The sequence below is a fragment of the Lepidochelys olivacea genome (assembly GCF_965140295.1).
Source record: "Lepidochelys olivacea isolate rLepOli2 genome assembly, chromosome: 8".
Taxonomy (NCBI): Eukaryota; Metazoa; Chordata; order Testudines; family Cheloniidae; genus Lepidochelys; species Lepidochelys olivacea.
In genome coordinates this window covers 16,575,880-16,598,583 of record NC_140418.1, presented here as the reverse complement: position 1 = coordinate 16,598,583, position 22,704 = coordinate 16,575,880, and the positions used below count along the sequence as shown (strand labels likewise).

General features: G+C 43.0%; 1 protein-coding gene across 1 annotated transcript in view; it reads right to left on the bottom strand.

Annotated features, from left to right (window-relative positions):
* The window catches only part of ARHGAP26 (Rho GTPase activating protein 26), a 305,883-nt gene that overhangs the window by 75,948 nt on the left and 207,231 nt on the right, over positions 1–22,704 (bottom strand). Inside the window, exon 18 of the mRNA XM_084635724.1 lies at positions 5,855–6,014. Coding sequence (XP_084491850.1) covers positions 5,855–6,014 — 160 coding nt within the window. The remainder of the gene's footprint in view (positions 1–5,854; positions 6,015–22,704) is intronic.

The window sequence follows — 22,704 nt, the reverse complement described above, 5'->3', positions numbered from 1 at the left end:
AACATATAATGTACAATTAATAAGAATCTGAAAATATTAAGCTATATCCTGTCTTAAATAAATGTAAATATTACAGTGTACCCACCTAGATAGCAAAAAAAGATGTGCCAAATCTATGCAGTGTAGTTGCAGTCACGTCAGTATCAGGATATTGCAGAGACAAGGTGGGTGAGGTAATATCTTTTATTGGACCTGATGTCTCTCTCACCAACAGAATTTGGTCCAATAAAAGAAATTACCTTGCCCACTTTGTCTCTATAAAGACTCTAGGTCAGTGGTTCTCAACCTAATTACTATTGTGGGCTGCATATTCAGCTCTGTGTGTTATGTGGGCTGTATCCACACAATATATATATGACCTGGATGGCCCTGAGGATGTTACATGGGCTATAGCTATGTGTTGATTGGGCTAGAAGCGGCCAGCAGGCCACAGGTTGAGAACCACTGCCATTGTAAATCAACATGTTTTAATGGTTATATCAACCAATGAGAATGCACCTTTCTTTATAAAACAAAAGTACAAATGGAAAAGTGGAAAAATTGATTATTTAAATCAGTGGTGCCCAACCCAACTACACAGGAGGGCCACATAAATCTAAACACAACCTTGTGTGGGCCAAACAGATACTACGTATTTTAATAAGATTTAAAGTCACCTGTATTGATTTATATTGTAAGGTCAGCTTGTTTTGTATGTATTGGGGTAGGTTGTTTCTGTGTACACTATTGTCTATTTACGCACTTGTGTAAACTAAAATGATGTAAACATGACGACAAAATGCAAATGGATTGCCCGTTAGTTTACTGTGCTGAAGCAGGCCGCGGGCCTTATGAAATGCTCTGGTGGGCTGTGTACGGCCCACAGTCTGTAAGTTAGGCACCCCTGATTTAAACTGTGGCTTTTCATTTGGTGATTTAAATCACTCCACATGTGAGTCCCCAGTGTAAATCAATGTAAAGCAACTGCAATAAACATGCAATGCACTTGTATAGTGCTAGTCACCTAAGTATCTCTATTGGGAAGGCTTTTATCAGCTCTCATCAATTAATATTAAGAAATATACTGTAAGGTGACAACTTTAAAGAAGCAAACAACATGACAAGGAAACTAGGCTTTAAAAAGGTTTCAGAGTTGTAGCTGTGTTAGTCCGTATCAGCAAAAACAACGAGCTCTACTTGTGGCACCTTAGAGACTAACAAATTTATTTGGGCATAAGCTTTCGTGGGCTAAGACCCACTTCATCAGATGCATCTGGGTCTTGGCCCACGAAAGCTTATGCCCAATTAGGTTTTAAAAAGTTTTTCCCCCAGTACTACTGTCTTCTTCCCCTAGAAGATAATTTGCAGTGAATCCATGCTAAATGGTGATACTGACCCATAGTCATTTAGTATGCAACTTACTTACATTAGTGGCACAAATTCAATTCATTTTTCAAAGTGTCAGTTCGAGGCTTAACACTTCGAAATCCTCCCACACACGCATTTCCATTGACAGCTTTAGAGATCAGTTGTCATTAATTACATTGGGAAAGATCAATAGTACTAATGAAATGCAAACCTGCCAGATAACCCTCCCTCCCCACCCCGAAAAACCACCACCACCACTGCACATTATGATTCTAAAGCCTACAAATGGAGATAGTTTGACAGCTGAAAGATGTGCTGCGTGAGACGTCAAATTGTTACTGAACATTTAGGGCCCGGTGGAGTTATCCAGCCTATTAAACCTGTGTTTAAAAAGCAGAGCAAATATATCATCAGCCTACAGGGCTCGGCTTCATGATCTGCCAACATTTCATGCAAAGAGACAGTTAGGACTATTCTTAGATATTGCCCTCCCTTTCCTCTTTCTCACCCACTTGAGGAACTGACCCCTTCAAATAGCTTTCAATGTGGTTACCAGTTACCATCATATCCTAACCCTGTGCAGGAGAGGGAGCGGAGGAGGTGACACAGCAATAGTAAGAAAATGCCTTTTCAGTCCTCCTTCCCCTGCAAAAGAGTCAAAGGGCAGCAGCAAGAGGAAGCAAGGCTGAGCATTTCAGTGGTTGAAATTGTCAGAAGGGAGCGAGACGCGGGTTTCCACCCAAGAAAGACAATGGCTGGGGACGTGGACGCCTCAGAACCTGGTGCCTTTGCTGGACCACTGCGGGGAAATGCAAGAATTCTGACAGATAATGAGGGATTTTTCTTTTTGTTGGGGGCAAGGCAAAAGAATGGACAGGAAAGTCCATTAGCAGTTAGATACTATGGTGAGGGGCACTTCACAAATACGGAGGATAGTTTGCAAATGGTCCTCTCGCTGTGAATTGGACCAGGTTGACCTATGAGCAACACCATCCTTTTTGCCAAATGACAGACGGCAAGCATCAGCAGCATTAGTTGCTGCTGGATGGACATAACTGACTTGCTTCTCGGACAGGCATGCTGTTGCCACAAATTGTCTTTAAATAGCTGATGGGAATCTGCTAATTTCACCATCCCTGAATACTAGGAGGCAAAAGGAAGCCTAACAGGCAACCAGAGATTAGAATTCCAGTCTAGAAGGATGCAAACTGAACATCTGAAATCTGTTGTTGATTCCTTAAAGAGTGCCAGCCGATGGAGCATTCAGCTCGCATAGTGAGAGACTTCATTCAGACAGGTTTCAGAGTAGCAGCCGTGTTAGTCTGTATTCGCAAAAAGAAAAGGAGGACTTGTGGCACCTTAGAGACTAACCAATTTATTAGAGCATGAGCTTTCGTGAGCTACAGCTCACTTCATCGGATGCATATCGTGATTCAGACAGAATCAGTCAATTTCCTGAAGGGATTCAAGGGAGGGTTTAATGCTAGGTAATGCTGAACCTTGCACTGTGTGCCAGTGGCGGATGCTACTGAGCGATAGAGAGGCCTGTAGGGTGTTTACCTGCTATTCACATTGCTCACTCCTCAGGTCAGGCAATTTCATAATTAAGCCATCTTTTCTATTCTGTTCCAAGTAAAAAGGAAAGAAAAATAAAATAGCTCCCCTGGGATGAATAAATGCAAAGGTGCCACATGACAGCATGCCACATGACAGCAATTTCTGTGAGAATAATCGGAGTTGCCCTGTTTTCTCCGTTCCCTTCTCACCACATTGTTTCCACATTTAATGGAACATCATTAACAATCGCCCCTGGCTTTCTGCATCTGTTTAGAGCAGGGGTGGGCAAACTTTTTGGCCCGAGGGCCACACCTGGGAGGGGAAATTGCTTGCAGGGCTGGGGCAGGTGGTTGAGGTGCGGGTGCGGTGTGCAGGAAGGGGCTCAGGGAAAGGGGCTGGGGTGTATGAGGGGGCCAATGGGAGCTCTGGGAGAAGTACCCATAGGCAAGAGCAGTGTGCGGCGCTCTCTGCTGCCCTACCCCCTCGGGCTGCAGGGACGTGGCGTGGCCGCTTCCAGGAGCAGTGCGGAGCCCGCGGCAGCGGGAATCCCGCGGGTCAGATCCAAAGCCCTGAGGGGCTGGATCCAGCCCACGGGCTGTAGTTTGCCCACCCCTGGTTTAAAGAAGGTGAAGGTCCTCTGTCTTAGTAATATGTTGTGAATGGCTGATGTGTCAGATGTGTGCGTTCACTTCTGCTAGAACTTTGGAGAAAGAATAAACTGTGACGTCTTTCTAAACAGAGTCTCGTCATTCTAAATTAGCATGGGTCTGTAGCAGCGTCTGCCTAGAAACATCCGTGGTGATACAGCAATCTGTTTAATTTAAACTAAACAAGTTGAATATTCATTGGTAAATCTAAGTTCTGAGCCTCCTATTGATGGTGGCCCTCTCACTAAGCAGTACAGACACTTGTTTGAAAGACACTGATTTTGTGCCCAAAACACTGAATTGGGAGCTAGGAACTTCTTCAATGACAGTTGAAGGTACTGAGCATCTCACGTGATGGGACACCAATATCATGCACTTTGGCTTATTAGAATGTAGGAATCAAGAGCGGTAGCCATGTTAGTCTGTATCAACAAAAACAACAAGGAGTCCTTGTGGCACCTTAGAGACTAACAAATTTATTTGGGCATAAGCTTTTGTGGGCTAAAACCCACTTCATCAGCTGCATGGAGTGAAAAATACAGTAAGCAGTATAAATATTACAGCACATGAAAAGATGTGAGTTGACTTACCAAGTGGTGGTGGGGGGGGGTCAGTGCTAACGAGGCCAATGCAATCAAGGTGGACGTGGCCTATTCTCAACAGTTGCCAAGAAGGTGTGAGTATCAGCAGAGGGAAAATTACTTTTTGTAGTGACCCAGCCACTCCCAGTCTTTTTTCAGTAGGAACTTTCTTTTTCAGACAATTAACTGATAGTTAATGGAATGGTGATATTCTGACTAGCCCACTAGTTTAGCCGTTTTATTCTGAAGAAGGGCCACTTCCAGTGATTTCCTTTAATTACCCATATAATCCTACTAAGAGCTCTATCAAGCAATCTGGCCAAGGTCAAAGCATGCTAAAATGGCATATGCCACAGACAAAAGATTGAGGAAGAGCACAGGAAAGTTTGGTCTCTTTTCTTCATTCCAGTAGTCCAGAAAACTAAGCAGCACTTCCCAAACCAAAACCAACCAAACAAAAAACCCAGAGAGAGAACCACTTGTTAAATGCATTTGAAAATTTACTTGTTTTAGAACTGCTGTTGGCAGTTTTAAGCCTCCTTTATGTGACAGCCATCTCACAGTCTTTTGATGTATTTATCCACACAAATCCCTATGAAGTAGGGAAGAGCTATTATTCCCATTTTACAGATAGGGAACTGAGAGCCGCAGAGAGGCAAAGTGAATTGCTTGTGGTCACACAGGAAGTATGGGCAGAGCAGGGAATTGAACACAGGGGCTCCCAACTCCCAGACTAATGTCCTAATCACTGGACCTATTGAAACTAGCAAAATTCTTTGCCCAAATTAAAAGATAACACATGGTGACTTTTAAAAAGGGACTATGAAATGGGCTCAAGCCAAGATAACCAGAAAAATAAGTTACTAGAATTGTTGATTATGTGATTTCAGCCCAACTAAAGCTCAATTTGGAAATACTATTCCATTTCCCACATTTCCTCCTTGCTGTTATGGAATTCTTCAACTCTTATTTATTTCTACCCCAAAAAATCATAGCCCCATTTGGTATGTCTACACAGCAAAGAAAAATCCACACCAGCCGACTCAGGGTCATGGGGCTGTTTCATTGCTGTGTAGACTTCTGGGCTCGGGCTGGAGACCATGCTCTAGGACCTTGCAGGGTGGGAGAGGCCCAGAGCTTGGGCTCCAGCCCAAGCCCAGAAGTCTACACAGCAATGAAACAGCCTCGCAGTCTGAGTCCTGTGAGCCCAAGTTGGCTGGCACACCCCAGCTATGGGTTTTTCTTTGCTGTGTAGACATATCCATTGACAACCAAGGTAGTTTTACCACTGATTTCAGTGTGGCCAGGATTTCACCCGAGTATTTAACTGGAAGTACGATTCCCTCATAGGAAATTTCAGTTTGAAATAATATGCTTCAGCATCTAAAAAAAGAACAGAATCCCAATGTTGTTGTTATTATTTATTATTTGTATTACTGTAGGTCATAGGAGCCCTAGTCATGAACCAGGGCCCCATTGTGTTAGGTGCTGTACAAACACACTCCTTCTGGATACAAGGTACCAAGGGCAGGTATGAGCCAGATTAGTTTTGGATAATGGCAATTTTCCTTTAGCTAAGAGAAGAGATCTTCTCTCTTGCAATGTTGTGTACTGATCATCTAGAGAAGGTGGTTTATTGAAGAATTTGTGTTGGGGTTGTCACGGAGACAAATTTTTTATTATAAACTTTATTAAAATTCAGAAGTAAGGGGAAAACATTACCTTTTCATGGTTTTCTATTAAAATCTCAACCACAATATTCTGAAACTTGATGTCCATAATCGCTGCAACAGTTTCTTCTTGAGGTCGAAGCAGCGTTGGTCCAAATACCACACCCAGATTAGCAACAGTCATTAGATTCTGTTTGTGATTATTAGCAACACTGTAAGGAAGGAGAAAGAGTAGGTAAAATTAACATCAGAATAATCCCTCCTTCATTTTTGGCACAAATTTTACAATTGTTTACATTCCTGAAACTCTGGATGAACTCCTTCCAGGCTCAGCCATGTGGAAAAGAACAGACTTAACTGGAACGTTACCAGTGTAATTTCAGCCTCCGTAAATTGACTGATACCAGGAAAACCCAAATAGTTTAATCCTTTTCTGGATGCTAAATCCTAAATGGCTGAATGTTCCAATCTACAGCCTACTCCCCAAAAAACAGCTTGAATCATAAATCTTTCAAATCCTCCTAAAAGCAAGTAGTTGGACCTTTGACATGTGCTATTCTCAACTAAACGAGCAACCTTCTATGTCCACATTTCAAGTCCTTCCGCCTGATTTAAGCTTTTGCCTCCACCCAAGGTCAACGCTATTCCAATGCAATCCAAACAATCTGAAAAGTAAAGATTTTGCTGTTGTCACCAGAGAGTGAGGGGAAAATATACACATGCATACACACAGTATTCTCCTCCAAACTGGAGAACCTGCTTAAATAGGGATGTTTCTCTGGGATTCAATTAAGACCAATATTTGCTAATGATTGCTGCTTATGAGAGGCATCTCAGGTAATTTGTTGGTACCCAAACTTTGTTTCCTTCCCTCTCGTGCTGGTTTGAGCTCTCCTCTTGCATCAGCTTTCAGAGCACCACTTCTTGCTCCTGAACAACTTGCTCCTGGCACACATACTAGGACCCCACATGTCTGGGTGTCTCACAACTGTCCATGCTCCAGGCAACGTTTCCACCAAACTCCAGGGGCCTGTCTAGTTACACGATGGGCTTGGCGGCTCCATGGAGAGCAACACTACCATTCGTAGGTGCTGGAACTAGGGGTGCTGCAGCACCCTCTGCCTTGAAGTGGTTCCCATCATATACAGGGTTTATTGTTTGGTTCAATGGCTCTCAGCACGCCCATTATAAAAATTGTTCCAGCATCCCTGCTACCCCTTTAACAGCAAGGTGTTAATTAGAAATTTCTCTGCATAGAGAATAAAAGACCATCCCTTTTATAGTGATTAGGATGTATTATTTATGAAGCACCATTAGTCCAATTACTTAAATCTATACCTAGACAGAATCTATGGATCCAAGTATATTTATGATATAAAGTTATCTATGTATTACACACACATAAATAAACAAACAAAATCCAAATTAACCCCCCCCGCCCGCCAATTATAAAGCCACTCGGCTACGATAATGTAATCTAAAAACAGTTCAGGGGTCAGGATTACCTGAAATGGCTAGTGATTCTAGATGCCTCCCTTTTAAAGTGTCCAATTTGTGACAGCATAGAGGGGTCTGATTTTTAGTGAATGTTCATCATTTTAGAGGGGGAAAATCAGGCACCCAAAATCACCAGTCGTTTTCGAAAGCGTTGGCCCTTTGTTCTTACAGCCATAACCACGCTGTACTGTTACTGTCTCTATTAAATTGTATGTTTAATTGCATAAGCTGTGATCTAAAACAGTTCTGTACATGCAGACAACATGGAAGTACACTCAAACACTCACCCACTTGAGCCTGAGTAACAACAACTGTAACCAGGAACATGCATTCTGGAAAAGTATGGATAATAGCATCACAATGATTAATTCCCTAAAACATTCATTGGGAGCTCTAACTCACGTAGCAGGTAATCAGCCCATACAGCTACCAATTGTCTGGCTGTTGGCATTGTCGGCATAAGAATGTAAAAACATACTTATATCTAACAAAAGACGATTATTAGCTAAAGTTGCACAATGATGAATCAGAAAGTGCTAGATGGAATACAAAAAGGCTATTAATTACCTTAGAATCTCTAATTATAGGTAAACAGTCAGCTAGGCGCTTTATACACACAGCTGCCATTTGCTGTTATCGGACATATTTTTCTACAGGGCTATGATTGCTTTTACCTACACTCTTTCTTAGGGTGACCAGATGTCCTGATTTTACAGGGACAGTCCCGATATTTGGGGCTTTTTCCTATATAGGCTCCTATTAACCCCCACCTCCTGTCCCGATTTTTCACACTTGCTATCTGGTCACCCTATTCTTTGTTAAGGCTAGATCAAAATGATTCCACCTGATATTTCCCACAAATTCTGACGCTGCTGAATTGCTTGAATTGCTCAGATTAAGTTTTGTATGTGAAAAGCTACCACCTTATTACCCCACTGCTTAATTATTCTTTATGGCCTGTTCTATCACCCTCTAGAGCTTCCTAATTTGAAGACTTCAGTCAGGGATATAGCTGAGTTTTAAACTAAGCTTTTATGTAACCATCCTTCCCCTTTCTCCTGTTCTCTCATCTCAGGAAGAAGACACAAGTCAGGATGGCTAGCACTAAGCAATTCTAGATTGCACAACAAGAGCTGTGAATTAGAGTGTGTGACCAACTCTATTCTTCGACAAGAAGAGTCATCCCTTTTTCTACCTTTCCAGGACACCCAGGCAGAAGAGAGGCCTCTGACAACACTGTACACTGAAAACTTGAGTTAGGTGCCTTTGAAAATGTTACCCTAAGTGACTTAGGAGCCAAATCCTATTGAAAAAGTCACTTAGGTGCCTTTGAAAATTTTACCCTTGACTTCTCTTGGTATCAGGAAGCAATGATTATTTTAATCACAGTTCTGTGTGTCTGAGAAATTGCCTCTGTAAGTATAAATACTATAGTGCAGTGAGTTACCAAGGCTTTTGGACTGAAACCTGGAAAAGCTCAGGTTACTGAGATAATAAACTGCATTGTGATAATATGGTGTCCCTTACCAACTAGCACCGACTATGGAAAAGGGCAAGTACACACTACTGATTCAGCCACTAGAAGGCACTCTATCCACCGCAAGGGGTTTATTAACCAAAGCCAACTAAAGGAGATTGACCCACCCAAGAGGATAATGGTTCATAAATAAAGTGGGTCTGTTTCAGATTAATGTGAACAAAATCAAAACAAAAAGTTTCTACCCACAGAAAAGGAAGAAAACACTACCTCAGAACTCAAAAGCAGAGAAATAAGAGATAAAAGATTATTATAGTTTGAACACAGCAATGCTTCAATTTGATAAGCAGATCACTTGCGTGCTCTCTCTGCCCCATTCTCTTTCCTCTTTTCCAGTTTCAGGGAGATCTCCTTCCAAACACCCCCCAAAATAAATTACTTCCTATATTTAAAAGGCACATTGGAACCAGGAAAGTGCCATGAAATCCCAGTACACTCGCTTCAGCTCTCCTTCCATTTCACAAGGCAAGAGTAAGACAGAATCATGTACTTTGCAATACAGACACTGGTATTCACAAGTGTGTAAACGTAGAAGGAGAATCAGCCAACATTCTCTGTGCCCTTTAGAAGTCAACACAGTGTACAGCAAGGAGAACAAGGCAGTATTTATGGAATGAGATGCAGAAAGGAGACTAATGCAGAAAGATTAAGTTCTGCTCAGAAATTTTTCACATGCCTCACTGGGCAATACAGATGGCTAAAGCATCAGAATTCACACTCACCTCTTCACTATAGGACTCCTGCCACTTGCCCCCTTGACACGAACACACCACGGACAGAGACATGAGTTTCCTACAGACCTAATTCTCTCACACAGGATTGTCGTGGATACTATTCTCTCTCCCTATCGCCATCTCCTCTATCACAAGTGGAGCATGATTTATTCCTCTATCTTCCCTCTTCCACCGGTGCCTTTAACACCATTGTCTCCCTTCTCACAGCCTGAATGGTATTCTCTCCCCTCTTCCGCTATCTCCTCGCACACATGGAGCATAGTCCATATCACTAGCTTGCCTCATTGAGATTCTTTCTTGCTCAAACAAATGGGGAAGGGGAGTTCTGAACTGTGCACACAAACACCCTGTTCCTCCAGTTCAGCAAAGCATCTGACTGAATGCTGCATCACACACACTGTGTTAAGCAGCTTCACAGCACATGCTTGAATACACACAATCATCATGATGTGTCAAAATATTTCCAAGATTTTTAAAAGGAATTAAGTCAGATTATATTTTTACCCAGTCCCTCATCAAGAGTTTCATGACTGCTAACCCTAACCATGACTGAATTAAAAAAAAAAAAAAAAGGTAAGTTTATGGAGGATAGGTTCATCAATGGCTATTGCCACGATGGTCAGGGAGGCAACCGCATACTCTCAGTGTCCCTAGGCCTCTGACTGCCAGATGCTGGGCCGGGATGACACAGGATGGATCACTTGATGACTGCCCTGTTCTGTTCAGTGCCTTTGAAACATCTGGAATTGGTCACTGTTGGAAGACAGGATACTGGGCTAAATGGACCATTGGTCTGACTCAGTCTGGCCATTCTTATGTTCTCTGAATTTTCTAAGTTCCAGTAATGTTGTATTTATAAATGTACAGACATCTGTGTTCACAGTACTCCTATTTGGATTTTGGAGCCACATACAGTAGCTATGTCTCAACTATTTTGAGTCTGAACAGTTCTGAAAGCACTTGAAATATTTCGTAGCATTTTTAATGATCCCTTAGTTTAGCAAAACTCGGTGCATTTATAAATGTCATATTGCTCAGCCTTACAAAATAAGCTCTGCTCATTTCTCATTACCATTATGTAATACATCAGTGTAATAAATTGCTCTCTCATTGCATTACTTCTAGATGACTTTACATGGTTATGTTAATTATTACAGACTGAATTATTAATGGCTTCACAAGCATATGATCCTCCAGTATAAACTGTAAAACTGGCTTGCGTTGCAATATCTTTACTTGAAGTGACTTCACTAAATTTGCACATGTGCAAAGGCAGTGGTATTGACCAAAATTCCAATGCCACAGCCTGCAGAAATCTATTCATTATTAGATTCTTTGAAAGCTCAAAGTCTGAATTATAATTTTGTAACTGAGCAGCTTTTTTTCCTTTTTTGGATAAATTAGGATGCCATGTGAAGTGCTGATCCATAACATGGGTACTCTGCCACAAGAAGAGAATTCTTTACAACTCCAGGTTACGGAAGCTATGCTACAAATGTGTGATTCATCTTTTATATCCTTGAGTTCCACATACTTTATTTATATGCTCATTTACTATAAATTAGACCTCTTCATCATGTTCTGTACTAGAAAATAATACCTTAATCTCCAAAGAAGGGGCATTCTCATCCCAAGGTACATTTAATATTGATCTCGGTTACAAATGCTTTTATTTAGGCATTGTTAGCTCTGTCTCTGGGCATCCAGACCCATTAGTGTCTCTGCTGGTATTCGCTGTATTTTTCTTTTAACCTGCTGTTCCCTTCTGGGCCAGTAAATTTTGAAAGCAAACGCACTTATACTCATTTACATGGACAGGCTTTCAGTGCTTTCACATTCATGCTTTATCCCTAATGCTTGTGTAAGTTATTTTAAATATAAATAATGAGGGGAAAAAATTGGTAGATGGTGTAGAAATGCTCTAAACAGCCTACTAATTCGTGTCCCACTGCATGCTGGGGTACCAACTGACTGTTGGGCAACTGGACTTTTGCTCTTCCAATTTTAAAAGAATGTTAACTTGCTGACGTACACCTTACAGGACCAGTAGGGGAAATGAAGGTTGGATGGTTCAGTGAAGTGATAATAGCCAATGAAGCCTTAATCCTCTAGTTCAGTAATTCTGCTCCAACCCACATCAGTCGTGACCAAAATTCAGCCATGGGATGAAAGTTCAGTGGGTTCTGTGAAATGAGCCGGTGGTCTGGGCCTACCGAATGGAAAGCTAATGGGCAAACTTTGCATTCTGAGCACAGAGGGGGGGAAACCCGAAGGGGCTGAATGAATAAATTCCCCCGCACATCTAGAGGTGGTTCTCCCAGGTCAGGGTAGCGGTATGTTGGGATATTATGTGGAATTGTTGGTATCTGTGTCCTGCAGTTGGACAGAGGACTTAATTCTCCAGGGCTGTCAATCCAATTCCTTGCATTAGCTCTACATTCACTTTCAGAGAAGAGGGGGTGGGGGGAAAGTAAATCCATGTTTTGTGTTAAATTAGATTATGAAAGGGTTGCCTGGATACTGTATACCACATGGCATGACCAGACGTAATTTAACATAGAGTAATGATTTGTCAGGCTTCTCTGCAGAGTAAGCACTCAGGAGTAGTAAATATTTATCTGCTATGCTGACTTGAAATCAGTATTAAATGAAGATGGGGAAACGTAATGGAGTTTGAGATCTGGCAAACTTTACAAGTTGTTTTGGCCCCATTTTTTAGTTCACAAAAACAAATTCTAGTTTTATAAACTTCCACTTCCCAGGCAACAATTCAACACATTTATTTCCATGGACATTCAATTAAAAACATGTTTGTTTCTCTACCTACAAAGAAACCTGTGTTAAGCAAAGAATGATGAAAACTCAGAGAGAGACACCAACTCTATGCTGCTTGTTGATCTCTGCAGGAATATTGCTAAGACCTGACATGTGACCAGATGTCTTGAGGCTAGGACAGCTTGTGGAGTGCACTAAATTTTAATGTCATGCATACAGTAGAATGCATTGAAAAATGTACTAGCCTAAGTATTCAGGGCCATGAGCTGGCAACAAGGGTATTATTTATTGTTGACAGACATGGTTGTACTGGTACATTATGTTATCTTAAGTTAATGCATTTTTCTGACTCACTCAGGTCACTGGTAAGCTAGATAACTTCCCCTATCCTCACCAAGTTGCTGGCAATTGATGTATTTCAAAAGGAAAGGAAATTATGGCTCAAAGGAATATCACACTGCAGCTCTGTGCAAAGGCGCGCCGACTGGTATTTTCCACTGTGGGGGGAAAAATTAACAAACATCTGTAGCTATCATCTCAGGTATTTTCCCTGATTGAGAGCAACAGCTCTAAGGAAGCATTTGTTTCCTCTCAGATATTTGTTGAGGTCTAAACTGTTTCTACTTTGGCACTTGGGGCAATCCTGTTGAAAGCCCAGAACTTTTTATGAACGTCTTAGGTGTGATGGTTGCAGACCTACTCGTAGCAATGATATGGTGCTAACAGCAAGCATAGTATTGCTGGTGGTCAATATGTCCTTGGTGCCTACAATGTCGCTAACACTTTTTTCAATATCAAAAGTCAGCACAAGATCGTGATGTACAGAAGGAGGAGTAAAGTGAGATGATCCTAGACACAGGTGGTGTCTAACTCAGGCTGCTGTGTTTGTGGCGGTGTAGAGATTGCAAGAATTAACCTTCAAGATTAAAAGACAAAAAGCATGCAGCATGCATATGATATGTTTGGTGGCAGAAGCATGTGTGGATTCACCAGCAGCTTGGGCTTTATCACAAGAAAATAAGTTAACGGGTGAAGAACATGTAATAACAGGTGCAGGAACAATGCAACCAAAGCAAGACTTTCATTCCTTACAGTCCCCTCCACAGGTAAGCTCTTCCTAGTATGACAGGGAATGTGATCCAGAGCTCAGACAAAGGGCTGAAGATTTTCTTTTATTGTTATTTTCATTTCAATGGGAATATGCAGTCAATGTTCTGTCCCCGCAACACTGATGCGCTCTTTAGTTGTATCAATTTAATTTGGCTCTGACACACACACGGATTGAGAGAGGGCTGCTGCCGGATATCAAATTGGCGATATTTTCTGAATAAAATCTAATGAGTTCTCGGAATTGTTCCTGGGTGTATTCAAGTCATCTCTGCACATTACTGAGTTTAATTGGACTATGGCCAATGAGAAGTGTGTGGGTGGGGAGACCGAAGAGAGGGAAAGTGGCTGACTGGCATTTCATTTGCTCTTTCCTTGTACAGAATACAAAAGTCTGTGAGCCTGAGGGGAATAAGAATCTTGAGCTTTGTAAGAGCTATAAGATGTGTCACCTTGCAGACACCCAGAGGGATTACAATGATTGCTTATCTCGAAAGCCAAATAAGCACAGAATACTCCTCCTCCAGCAAAGGCAACAAAAGTTTACAGTCTGAGGAGAAACCAAAGAGGAAAACGGTCACAGAAGGGGCAGTTGAGGGTGTATTTTCCCTTTGATCTGTGCACAAAACCTGGAGCGAACATACCTGCCACTCACAGGTGCAGGAGAGTACAGAACAAGGAGGAAGCTGGATTAGCGTGAGAAGAGACAAATGGCAGGGCTGCTGGAGGGAAACTGTAAAGCAGAGTCCATTATGTCACCATGACTACATTTAACCTCCCCCCTCCCCCCCACATTAGTCCTTATTTAAAAAATAATACTTGAGCACCTACAGTAATGGCCACACACACTTCAGAAATATAGGGCAATTGGTAGCCTGTTTTGGACTATTATTTCTGGCATTTTTAAAAACGTTTAAATAAGGGGTACAAGCAACGATGTCCGTGTGCTTCACATATAATCTGTGCGCCAGTCATGTGCATGTTCTAGGAATAGGAACTTATCATGCAGGCATGAATGAGTGGGAAAGGGACACTCAAGAAGTAGCTTAGGTTTTGTTGGAAACTAACTTGGCAAAGGAGGAGCTTAAATGACCGAAAGGGAAATGTTTTTGTGACTCCCCCCACCCCAAGACACAGAAAGCAGATTTTTAAAAAAATTAAATTTTCCCTCCTGCAGCTTCAGAAACTGAGGGTGCCAGAAACAGAAATCTTTCAGAAAGTGCCCTCCTTATCTGAGTGAGCACAACCAAGTGCATATGCATTTGAAAGAGTCCAACAGTGAGGCCCTGAGTTAACAGAATTTATATGCATAGAACACAACATCTGTGCTCCCAGGGATCAAAATCTATCAGCTGTGCACGTGGACCAAGTGCTCAAAAGGCACATTTGCACAAACAGACACCCCTTTGAAAGGGCCCCAGATCTCTAGTACACTGACTATAAATCAATAGCGAACGTGACTAGTTAAGTTTCACTGTCCAAGCTGAGAGAAGAACAAAAAGCAAACAGCATAAATGATTAAACGCAATGTTTTAAAATTTTTCAGTCAATCTTATTTTATCTGGCTATTTCCTGGGCCTTTTGGGTGGCTACTGGGGTGAACTGTGCCTGAGGTAACAGAGTTTCTAGCTGCTGAAGAAAAGAATAGCCTGGACTCACCTCAGTTCCCCACTGCTAGGAACCTTTGCTCATCCCACGGTCTAAATACACAGAATCAGTGGTGGCAAACTCGAGCTAGAAATCTGAAGGAACAAAGCACAATCCCAACCCAGAGAGCAGCAGATGTGAAATCAAGTCACAAGGACAGATAGACACAGAGAGGCACACAAAGCCTCCAATGTCCAAAATACGAGGAAGTGAGAGACCGATATTTCCTTCAATTATCAAGAAAAACAAGGAAATAGAGGGAAAGCTGTTCCTAACTGTGGGGGGGGGGGGGGAGAGGAGGTTTGGAGGAATATATCAGAGTAAAGGACACCAATGATAGAAACCTACAGGATCAAACACCATGTGAAGCCCCATCCTGGGCAGATTGCCCCTAACTAGGGTGACCAGATGTCCCTTTTTATAGGGACAATCCTGGTTTTGGGGACTTTTTCTTATATAGGCACCTATTACGCCCCACCCCCAGTCCTGTTTTTTCACAGTTGCTATCTGATCCCCCTACTCCTAACTCTGACACAGATTACAGGCAAGACAGGTGCTTTTGTGCCTCTTTTTGATTACACACACTTTGGCAACACTTCTAAAATGTGTTGTACCGACAAAGTCTCACTGAACTGAAACGTACTTGTGGTGTAACCTTCTACCCAATACTGGTTAGAGCAGGGGAGATGTCACGTTGTTAGGTGGGAAGGACAGAGAGTGGGAGAAGCACCAGAGAAGGATGACAAGGGTGGCCCTCTAGATGAGGTTACGCATGACTTCCTTAGGATTTAAAGAGTAAAGGGAAAGTTAAGGGAAAGCACAAGATTTTGGGGGGTAACAGGGAGCACCGTGGGGGATAGGATGCCCAGGAAGATATAGCCTCAAGTTACACTGACTGGAAAGATAACTCCTAGAGGGTGTCATAAATATAAAGGGAAGGGTAACCACCTTTCTGTATGCAGTGCTATAAAATCCCTCCTGACCAGAGGCAAAGTCCTTTTACCTGTAAAAGGTTAAGAAGCTCAGCTGACACCTGACCCAAAATGACCAATGAGGGGACAAGATACTTTCAAATCTGGAAGGGGGGGAAAAAGGCTTTTGTCTGTCTGTGTGATACCTTTGCCGGGAACAGATCAAGAATGCAAGCCCTCCAACTCCTGTAAAGTTAGTAAGTTATCTAGCTAGAAAATGAGTTAGGTTTTCTTTGTTTTGGCTTGTGAAATTCGTTGTTCTGGAGGAAATGTATATTCCTGTTTTTGTGTCTTTTTGTAACTTTTTGCCTAGAAGGACTCTCTGTGTTTTGAATCTGTTTGCTTGTAAGATTATCTTCCATTCTGCTCTTACAGAGTTGTTCTCTTATCTTTCTGTGTTCTTCTAATAAAGTTCTGTTTTTTAAGAATCTGATTGGGTTTTTTGGGTCTTAAAAATCCAAGGCTGGTTTGTGCTCATCTTGTTTATTCTCAAGCCTCCCCAGGAAAGGAGGTGTAGGGTTTGGGGGGATATTTTGGGGAAAAAGGAACTCCAAGTGGTCCTTTCCCCTTTTCTTTGTCTAAATCACTTGGTGGTGGCAGCATACTGTTCAAGGACAAGGCAAAATTTGTGCCTTGGGAAAGTTTTTAACCTAAGCTGGTCAAAATAAGCTTAGGGGGAAACCCTGACAGAGGGTCACTCCACTGGCCCAGGGTGGAGAGAGCAAGCGGCAATGTGACCTATGCAGGAGGTGGCACAGAGTAGCTGGGAGTGAGGGGTAAGGCAAGGATCTGATCTCAAATTCCAACTAATAGTTTTATTTCCATCTGGGAAGCCAACAGAGATGGGTAAAAGAATCTTCACTTTAAGGCTGCACCTGCAGGTTGGCACTTCTAACTTGTGGCACTGCGCTGCGAGACTGGTATTCATATGTAATGTTCCAGAGGTAAGGGTACTGCTGTCCTCTCTCCTAGAAGCATTATGAGAGTTGATTCATATTAGTACTTGAGGAGACAGCCCCTGGGAAACTGTTAGTTTAATGCAATATAACTTCCCTGGTCTAAGGCTGTGTGGAACCTATCAGTGAGGGCATAATAGCTGCTCAGTTTCTCAGCATCTAACTCATTACTTTGCAAAGCATTTTGAGATGCTAGGCTTTATGGAGGGTGCTGTATAACATAAATGATATTCCATGTGCCACTGGGAGTTGCCTTCAGAGACATCAAGAAAAATGTCTATACCCTGTCTACACTACAGCTTCCCTACTGGACCTGGACCAGTACAGGAAAACACATCCACATTTCTCTAGCATAGAGGGAACGTCATTGTCAATCAATAGATCTCATACTAATCAGGTTTTAACAGACAGCACGAATAAACAGTAAGGGAGGGTGATTCTCATTTCCCCTCCCATACACCCCAGCTGACTTCTTTTCATACCAATTGCATCCAAACCATATTGTGGGTTCACAATTGAGTCACTGAGCCTTGAGAGTTACCATTATGTTCTTTCCCGAGAGAAGACCACTTCTATAAGCTAAGCAGACATCTCATGTTCGCAGCAGTTTCCCCAAAGGGTATATATCAAATGGGCAAGGAATTTGGAGAAGTTCACCAGCAGTGATACAAAAACTATTCTGGTCATAGTCCAGAACACATCATCTGAAAACAGCATTATTGCTGTGTTTGAAATAAGAGATCCCACAATTATTATGTCGAATAAAGTGAGTGTATTTGTATGACAGCATTTATTATTTTGTCAGGAAGAATTTCCCCCCCCAAGACTATTACACTCACTTTTACAAACCCTGCCTTACTATTGAAACGTAAAACACCAAATTAATAGATGCTCAGGAAAGGCCACGAGAAGAAACCTGGTGTGAAAAAATCTTGCAACAAAATAAAAACATATTAGACCTTATTGTCCTTGTTTAGCTTTTTATTCCTTTTGGCTTGAAGGTGCAGGAGCGCAGCATTTATTTACAGCTTCAGTTCATTTCATTGATCAAGATTTTTTCTCTTTTTAAAAAATACCCAATAATAGTAATGATAGAATCCACCCAGGGCTTCCTATGCGTACAGTTATTATTGCCAGCACTCCAGACTGCTGTATACTGCTGGAACTACACAATCAACCACACTACTAACACCTGTTGCCATAGCAGCAGTTTTCTCCCTCTTCGCACGGAGCATATGGCAAGCCCCAACAAAAATGCACCGCTATTATGTTCTATGACCTCTGTTCTCCCCAATCCTCCCTCCCCAGAAAAGTCACCTTCTGTATAAAATACATGGAACATTGAAAACGGAATTAATGTTTTAATTGCACCACTCAAAGAAGAAACACCTACACACGCAACTGTGAAATGCAAAAATTTGAAGAGCAAGTATGTGTTAAAAACATCTACAGAGCTGCTGAATAACATGCTGAAACCTGACTGAAGGACAGAAAACAAATAAGAGTTAGGGATTACTTGCAATAAATGAGCTTTCAAAAAGCACACCCTGAGAACAGCCAGCACTAAACACAGTGTGAAGCTCCTAGGACTCTCCAGCTGCAATCTGTCTCGTGTCAGACATTAGTAGTAACTCACAACTGAGAGCCAGCTCAGAAGCAACAAGAAAAAATTATTCTCTCACATTATCTTGTACATTAATGCAAGTGAATGACCAAAGGACCTTAGTAACAAGAAATGATTTGGTGGCCTACACCAGTGGTTTTCGAACTTTTTTTCTGGAGACCCAGTTGAAAAAAACGGTTGCCCATGACCCAACAGAGCTGGAGAGGAGGGGTGTGGGAGGGGCAGAGGGTTGGGGTGCGGACTGCAGGGTGGGGCCAGGAATGAGGGGTTCAGGGTGTGCGAGGGGGCTCTGGGCTAGGGCAAGGGGTTGGGGTGGGGAGGGGGTCAGGGCTCTGTGCTGGGGGTGCAGGCTCTGGGCTGGGGATGAGAGGTTCGGCGTAAAGGAGGGGGCTCTGGGTTGGGGGGCTCAGGGCTGGGGCAGGGGATTGGGGTGCAGGAGCGGGTCCGGGCTCTGGCTGGGGTTGCAGGCTCTGGAGTGGGGCCATGGATGAGTGGTTTGGAGTGCAGGAGGGGGCTCTGGGTTTGGGGGTGGCTCAGGGCTGGGGCAGGGGATTGTGGCACAGGGTTACCTCAGGTGGCTCCCAGTCAGTGGCACAGGGGGGTGCTAAGGCAGGCTTCCTGCCTGTCCTGGCACCGTGGATCATACTGTGCTCCGGAAGTGGCCAGCAGCAAGTCTGGCTCCTAAGCGGAGGCGCGCAAGCTGCTCTGCGCTGCTCTCGCCCGCAGGCACCACTGCCCCCCCCAATCTCCCATTGGCCGCTTCCCGGCCAATGGGAGTGTGGAGTCAGTGCCTGGGGCAGGGGCAGCACGTGGAGCCCCATGGCCCCTTTTCCCCCCACTTAGGAGACAGACCTGCTGCTTGCTGCTTCTGGGGCGCAGTGCGGTGTCAGAACAGGTAGGAACTAGCCTGCATTAGGCTATGTCTACACTACCACAGTAAATCGATCTATGCCACAGAACTCCAGCTACGTGAATTGCTCCTAATTCTGAAATAGCATGGACAGAGAGAAATCAGCAAGGGTCTTTATCGCTTCTTAGTCATACCAAAAAATGTCAAAAGACCGGCTTGTCAACGTGGAGCATTTGTTCTCAGCTCGGGGCCTAGTTTAGAACAGCTCAGCAACTGAAGTAGGAAAGACACCCCTCTGCTCATAGAGTCAGAGTGTTTAGGGCCAGAAGGGACCATCAGATTATCTAGATTGACCTCCTGTATATCACAGGCCACTAACCACAAGCCAGTCACCTCCATACCAAGCCTAACAACTACTGTTAGACCAATAGCCCTCAAGAGACTAAACTATTGTGCATCACAGAGAAAAAACAGGCAGCTGGACTGAGGTGCACCAAAGACCAAGGTCCCTGCCATGGCAGGGAATTGATTAAGTGAGATATCCCCAGATATCCATACTCCATGCAAATCGAAAGAGCATGCTACTTTCAGTTCACTAAAAAGGGGTGTGTGGAAGGGGGAATGGACCCCAAAAAGTGAAGGGAACAGCTGGCTCTAACTGCTCCATGGTGCTATGGATGGTGGAAAAGGTAGTGAAGATTGCTACCATTACATAAGAACAGCCATACTGGGTTAGACCAATGGTCCCTCTAGTCCACTATCCTGTCTTCTGACAGTGGCAGTCCCAGACGAGTGATCCATCCCCGGTCGTCAAGCTTCTGGCACTCAGAGGTTTAGGGACACCCAGAGTATGGGGTTGCGTCCCTGACCATCCTGGCTAAAAGCCATTGATGGACCTATCCTCTGTGAACTTATCTGATTCCTTTTTGAACCCATTTATACTTTTGGCCTTCACAACATACCCTGGCAACTAGTTCCACAGGTTGACTGTGCATCGTGTGAAGGAGTACTGCCTTTTATTTGTTTTAAACCTGCTGCCTATTAGTTGCATTGGGTGACCCCTGGTTCTTGTGTTATGTGAAGAGGTAAATAATATTCATCTTCTCCACACCATTCATGATTTTATAGACCTGGAGCATATGCCCCCTTAGCCGTCTCTTTTCTAAGAAGAACATTCCCCGTCTTTTTAATCTTGCCTCATATAGAAGCTGTTCTAAGCCTCTAATCAATTTTGTTGCCCTTCTCTGCACCATTTCTAGTTCTAATATATATGTATATATTTTTTTCAGATGGGGCAACCAGAACTGCACACAGTATTCAAGGTGTGGGCATACCATGGATTTATATAGTGCAATTATGATATTTTCTATCTTATTTCCTAATGGCTCCTAACACTGCTAGCTTTTTTGACTACTGTTGCACACTGAGCAGATTTTTCAAAAAAACTATCCACGAAGACTCTGAGATCTCTGAGTGGTAGCAGCTAATTTAGATCCATTATTTTGTATGTATAGTTGGGATTACAGTTTTCCAAAGTCCATTATTTTGCATTTATCAACATTTAATTTAATCTGCCATTTTGTTGTCCAGTCATCCAGTTTTGTGAGATCTCTTTGTAACTCTTTGCAGTCAGCTTTGGACTTAACTATCTTAAGTAATTTTGCCATCTCATTGTTTACCTCCCTTTTCCTGATCATTTATGACTACACTGAACAGATCCCTGTACAGATCCTTGGGGAACTCCGCTATTTACTTCTCTCCATCGTGAAAACCGACCATTTATTCCTACCCTTTGTTTCCTATCTTTTAAGCAGTTACTGACCCAGGAGAGGCCCTTCCCTCTTATCCAATGACTTGTTACTTTCCTTAAGAGCCTTTGGTGTAGGACCTTGTCCAAGGTTTTCTAAAAGTCAGAGTACACTGTATCATCTGGATCATCCCCAGTCCACATTCTAATAGATTGGGGAGGCATGATTTCCATTTACAAAAGCCGTGTTGACTCTTCCCCAACAAATCATGTTCATCTACGTGTCTGATAATTCTGTTCTTTACTATAGTTTCTACCAATTTGCCTGGTACTGAAGTTAGGATTCCCAGCCAAGATCGCCTCTGGTGCATTTTTTAAAAAAAAACAAAAAACACAGTGTTACATTAGCTACCAATCAGTCATCTGGTACAGAGGCTGATTTAAATTATAGGTTCCGTACCACAGATAATGTTCTTCAATTTCATATTTAGAGTTTCTTCAGAACCCTTAGGTCAATGCCATCTGGTCCTGGTGACTTACTGCTGTCTAATACAGTGGTCCCCAACCTTTCTGTGGGAATAGCATATTTCTATTCCCAGAAGACTGTGGCAGGCGCCAGACACCCCACCGCCGAAATGCCGCTGAGAAGTGGCAGCGGCAAGAAGTGCCACTGCCAAAATATGGCAATGCTTCTCGGCGGCATTTCGGTGGGCGATTCTTCAGCGGCCGCGCTTGGCAGTGGCATTTCGGTGGCGTGCTGTCCTGCGGGCACACACAACTGCCCTGGCAGGCACCATTGCACCCGTGGGCACCTTGTTGGGGACCCCTGTATACATTTGTTCCAAAACCTCCTCTAGGCCTGTGACAGAATGCACCCCTGTCCATACCCTGCACACTATTTTACATCTCACAGTGCATACTTTGTACCGAGATCTGAAAACTCATAATTTGCTGGTCATTATTGTCCTGATAAAATGTGTGCAGCAACATTGTATGTGAAGTTATAAGATTCCACTGTATGGTGTTATTAACACATATTCCGAACTGAGGTTGGCAAACAGAACTGTCTTTAAAAAAAGGAATGTGTGATCTGCTTAATGTGCATTTAAGCAGTGAACAGAATAATCAAGCAAAGGAAACAAAGGACACTCAAACAGTTGAGGAAAAAGAAGCAGGGAACATCCTTCCATATAGACTCTTTGTCTCCTGAATCTCTGCTGGAAATGTTGTTCAAGAGGGGGAGTGACTATAAAAATGAGAGATGAACATCTCAAGCTTTCCCCCCCACTCCCCCCCCGCCGCATTCACAGCACCTGAAGGACAAAGGAAGCAGCGCTGGACTGCAGAAGGGGTCCTGACCTAGAGGATTTGGTCAGTAAGACTGCTGAAGGCATATGGTGAGAAACGTTGCTTGAATCTGACATAGTTTGTTAAGTGAGGCACCAGCAGCATTAAAA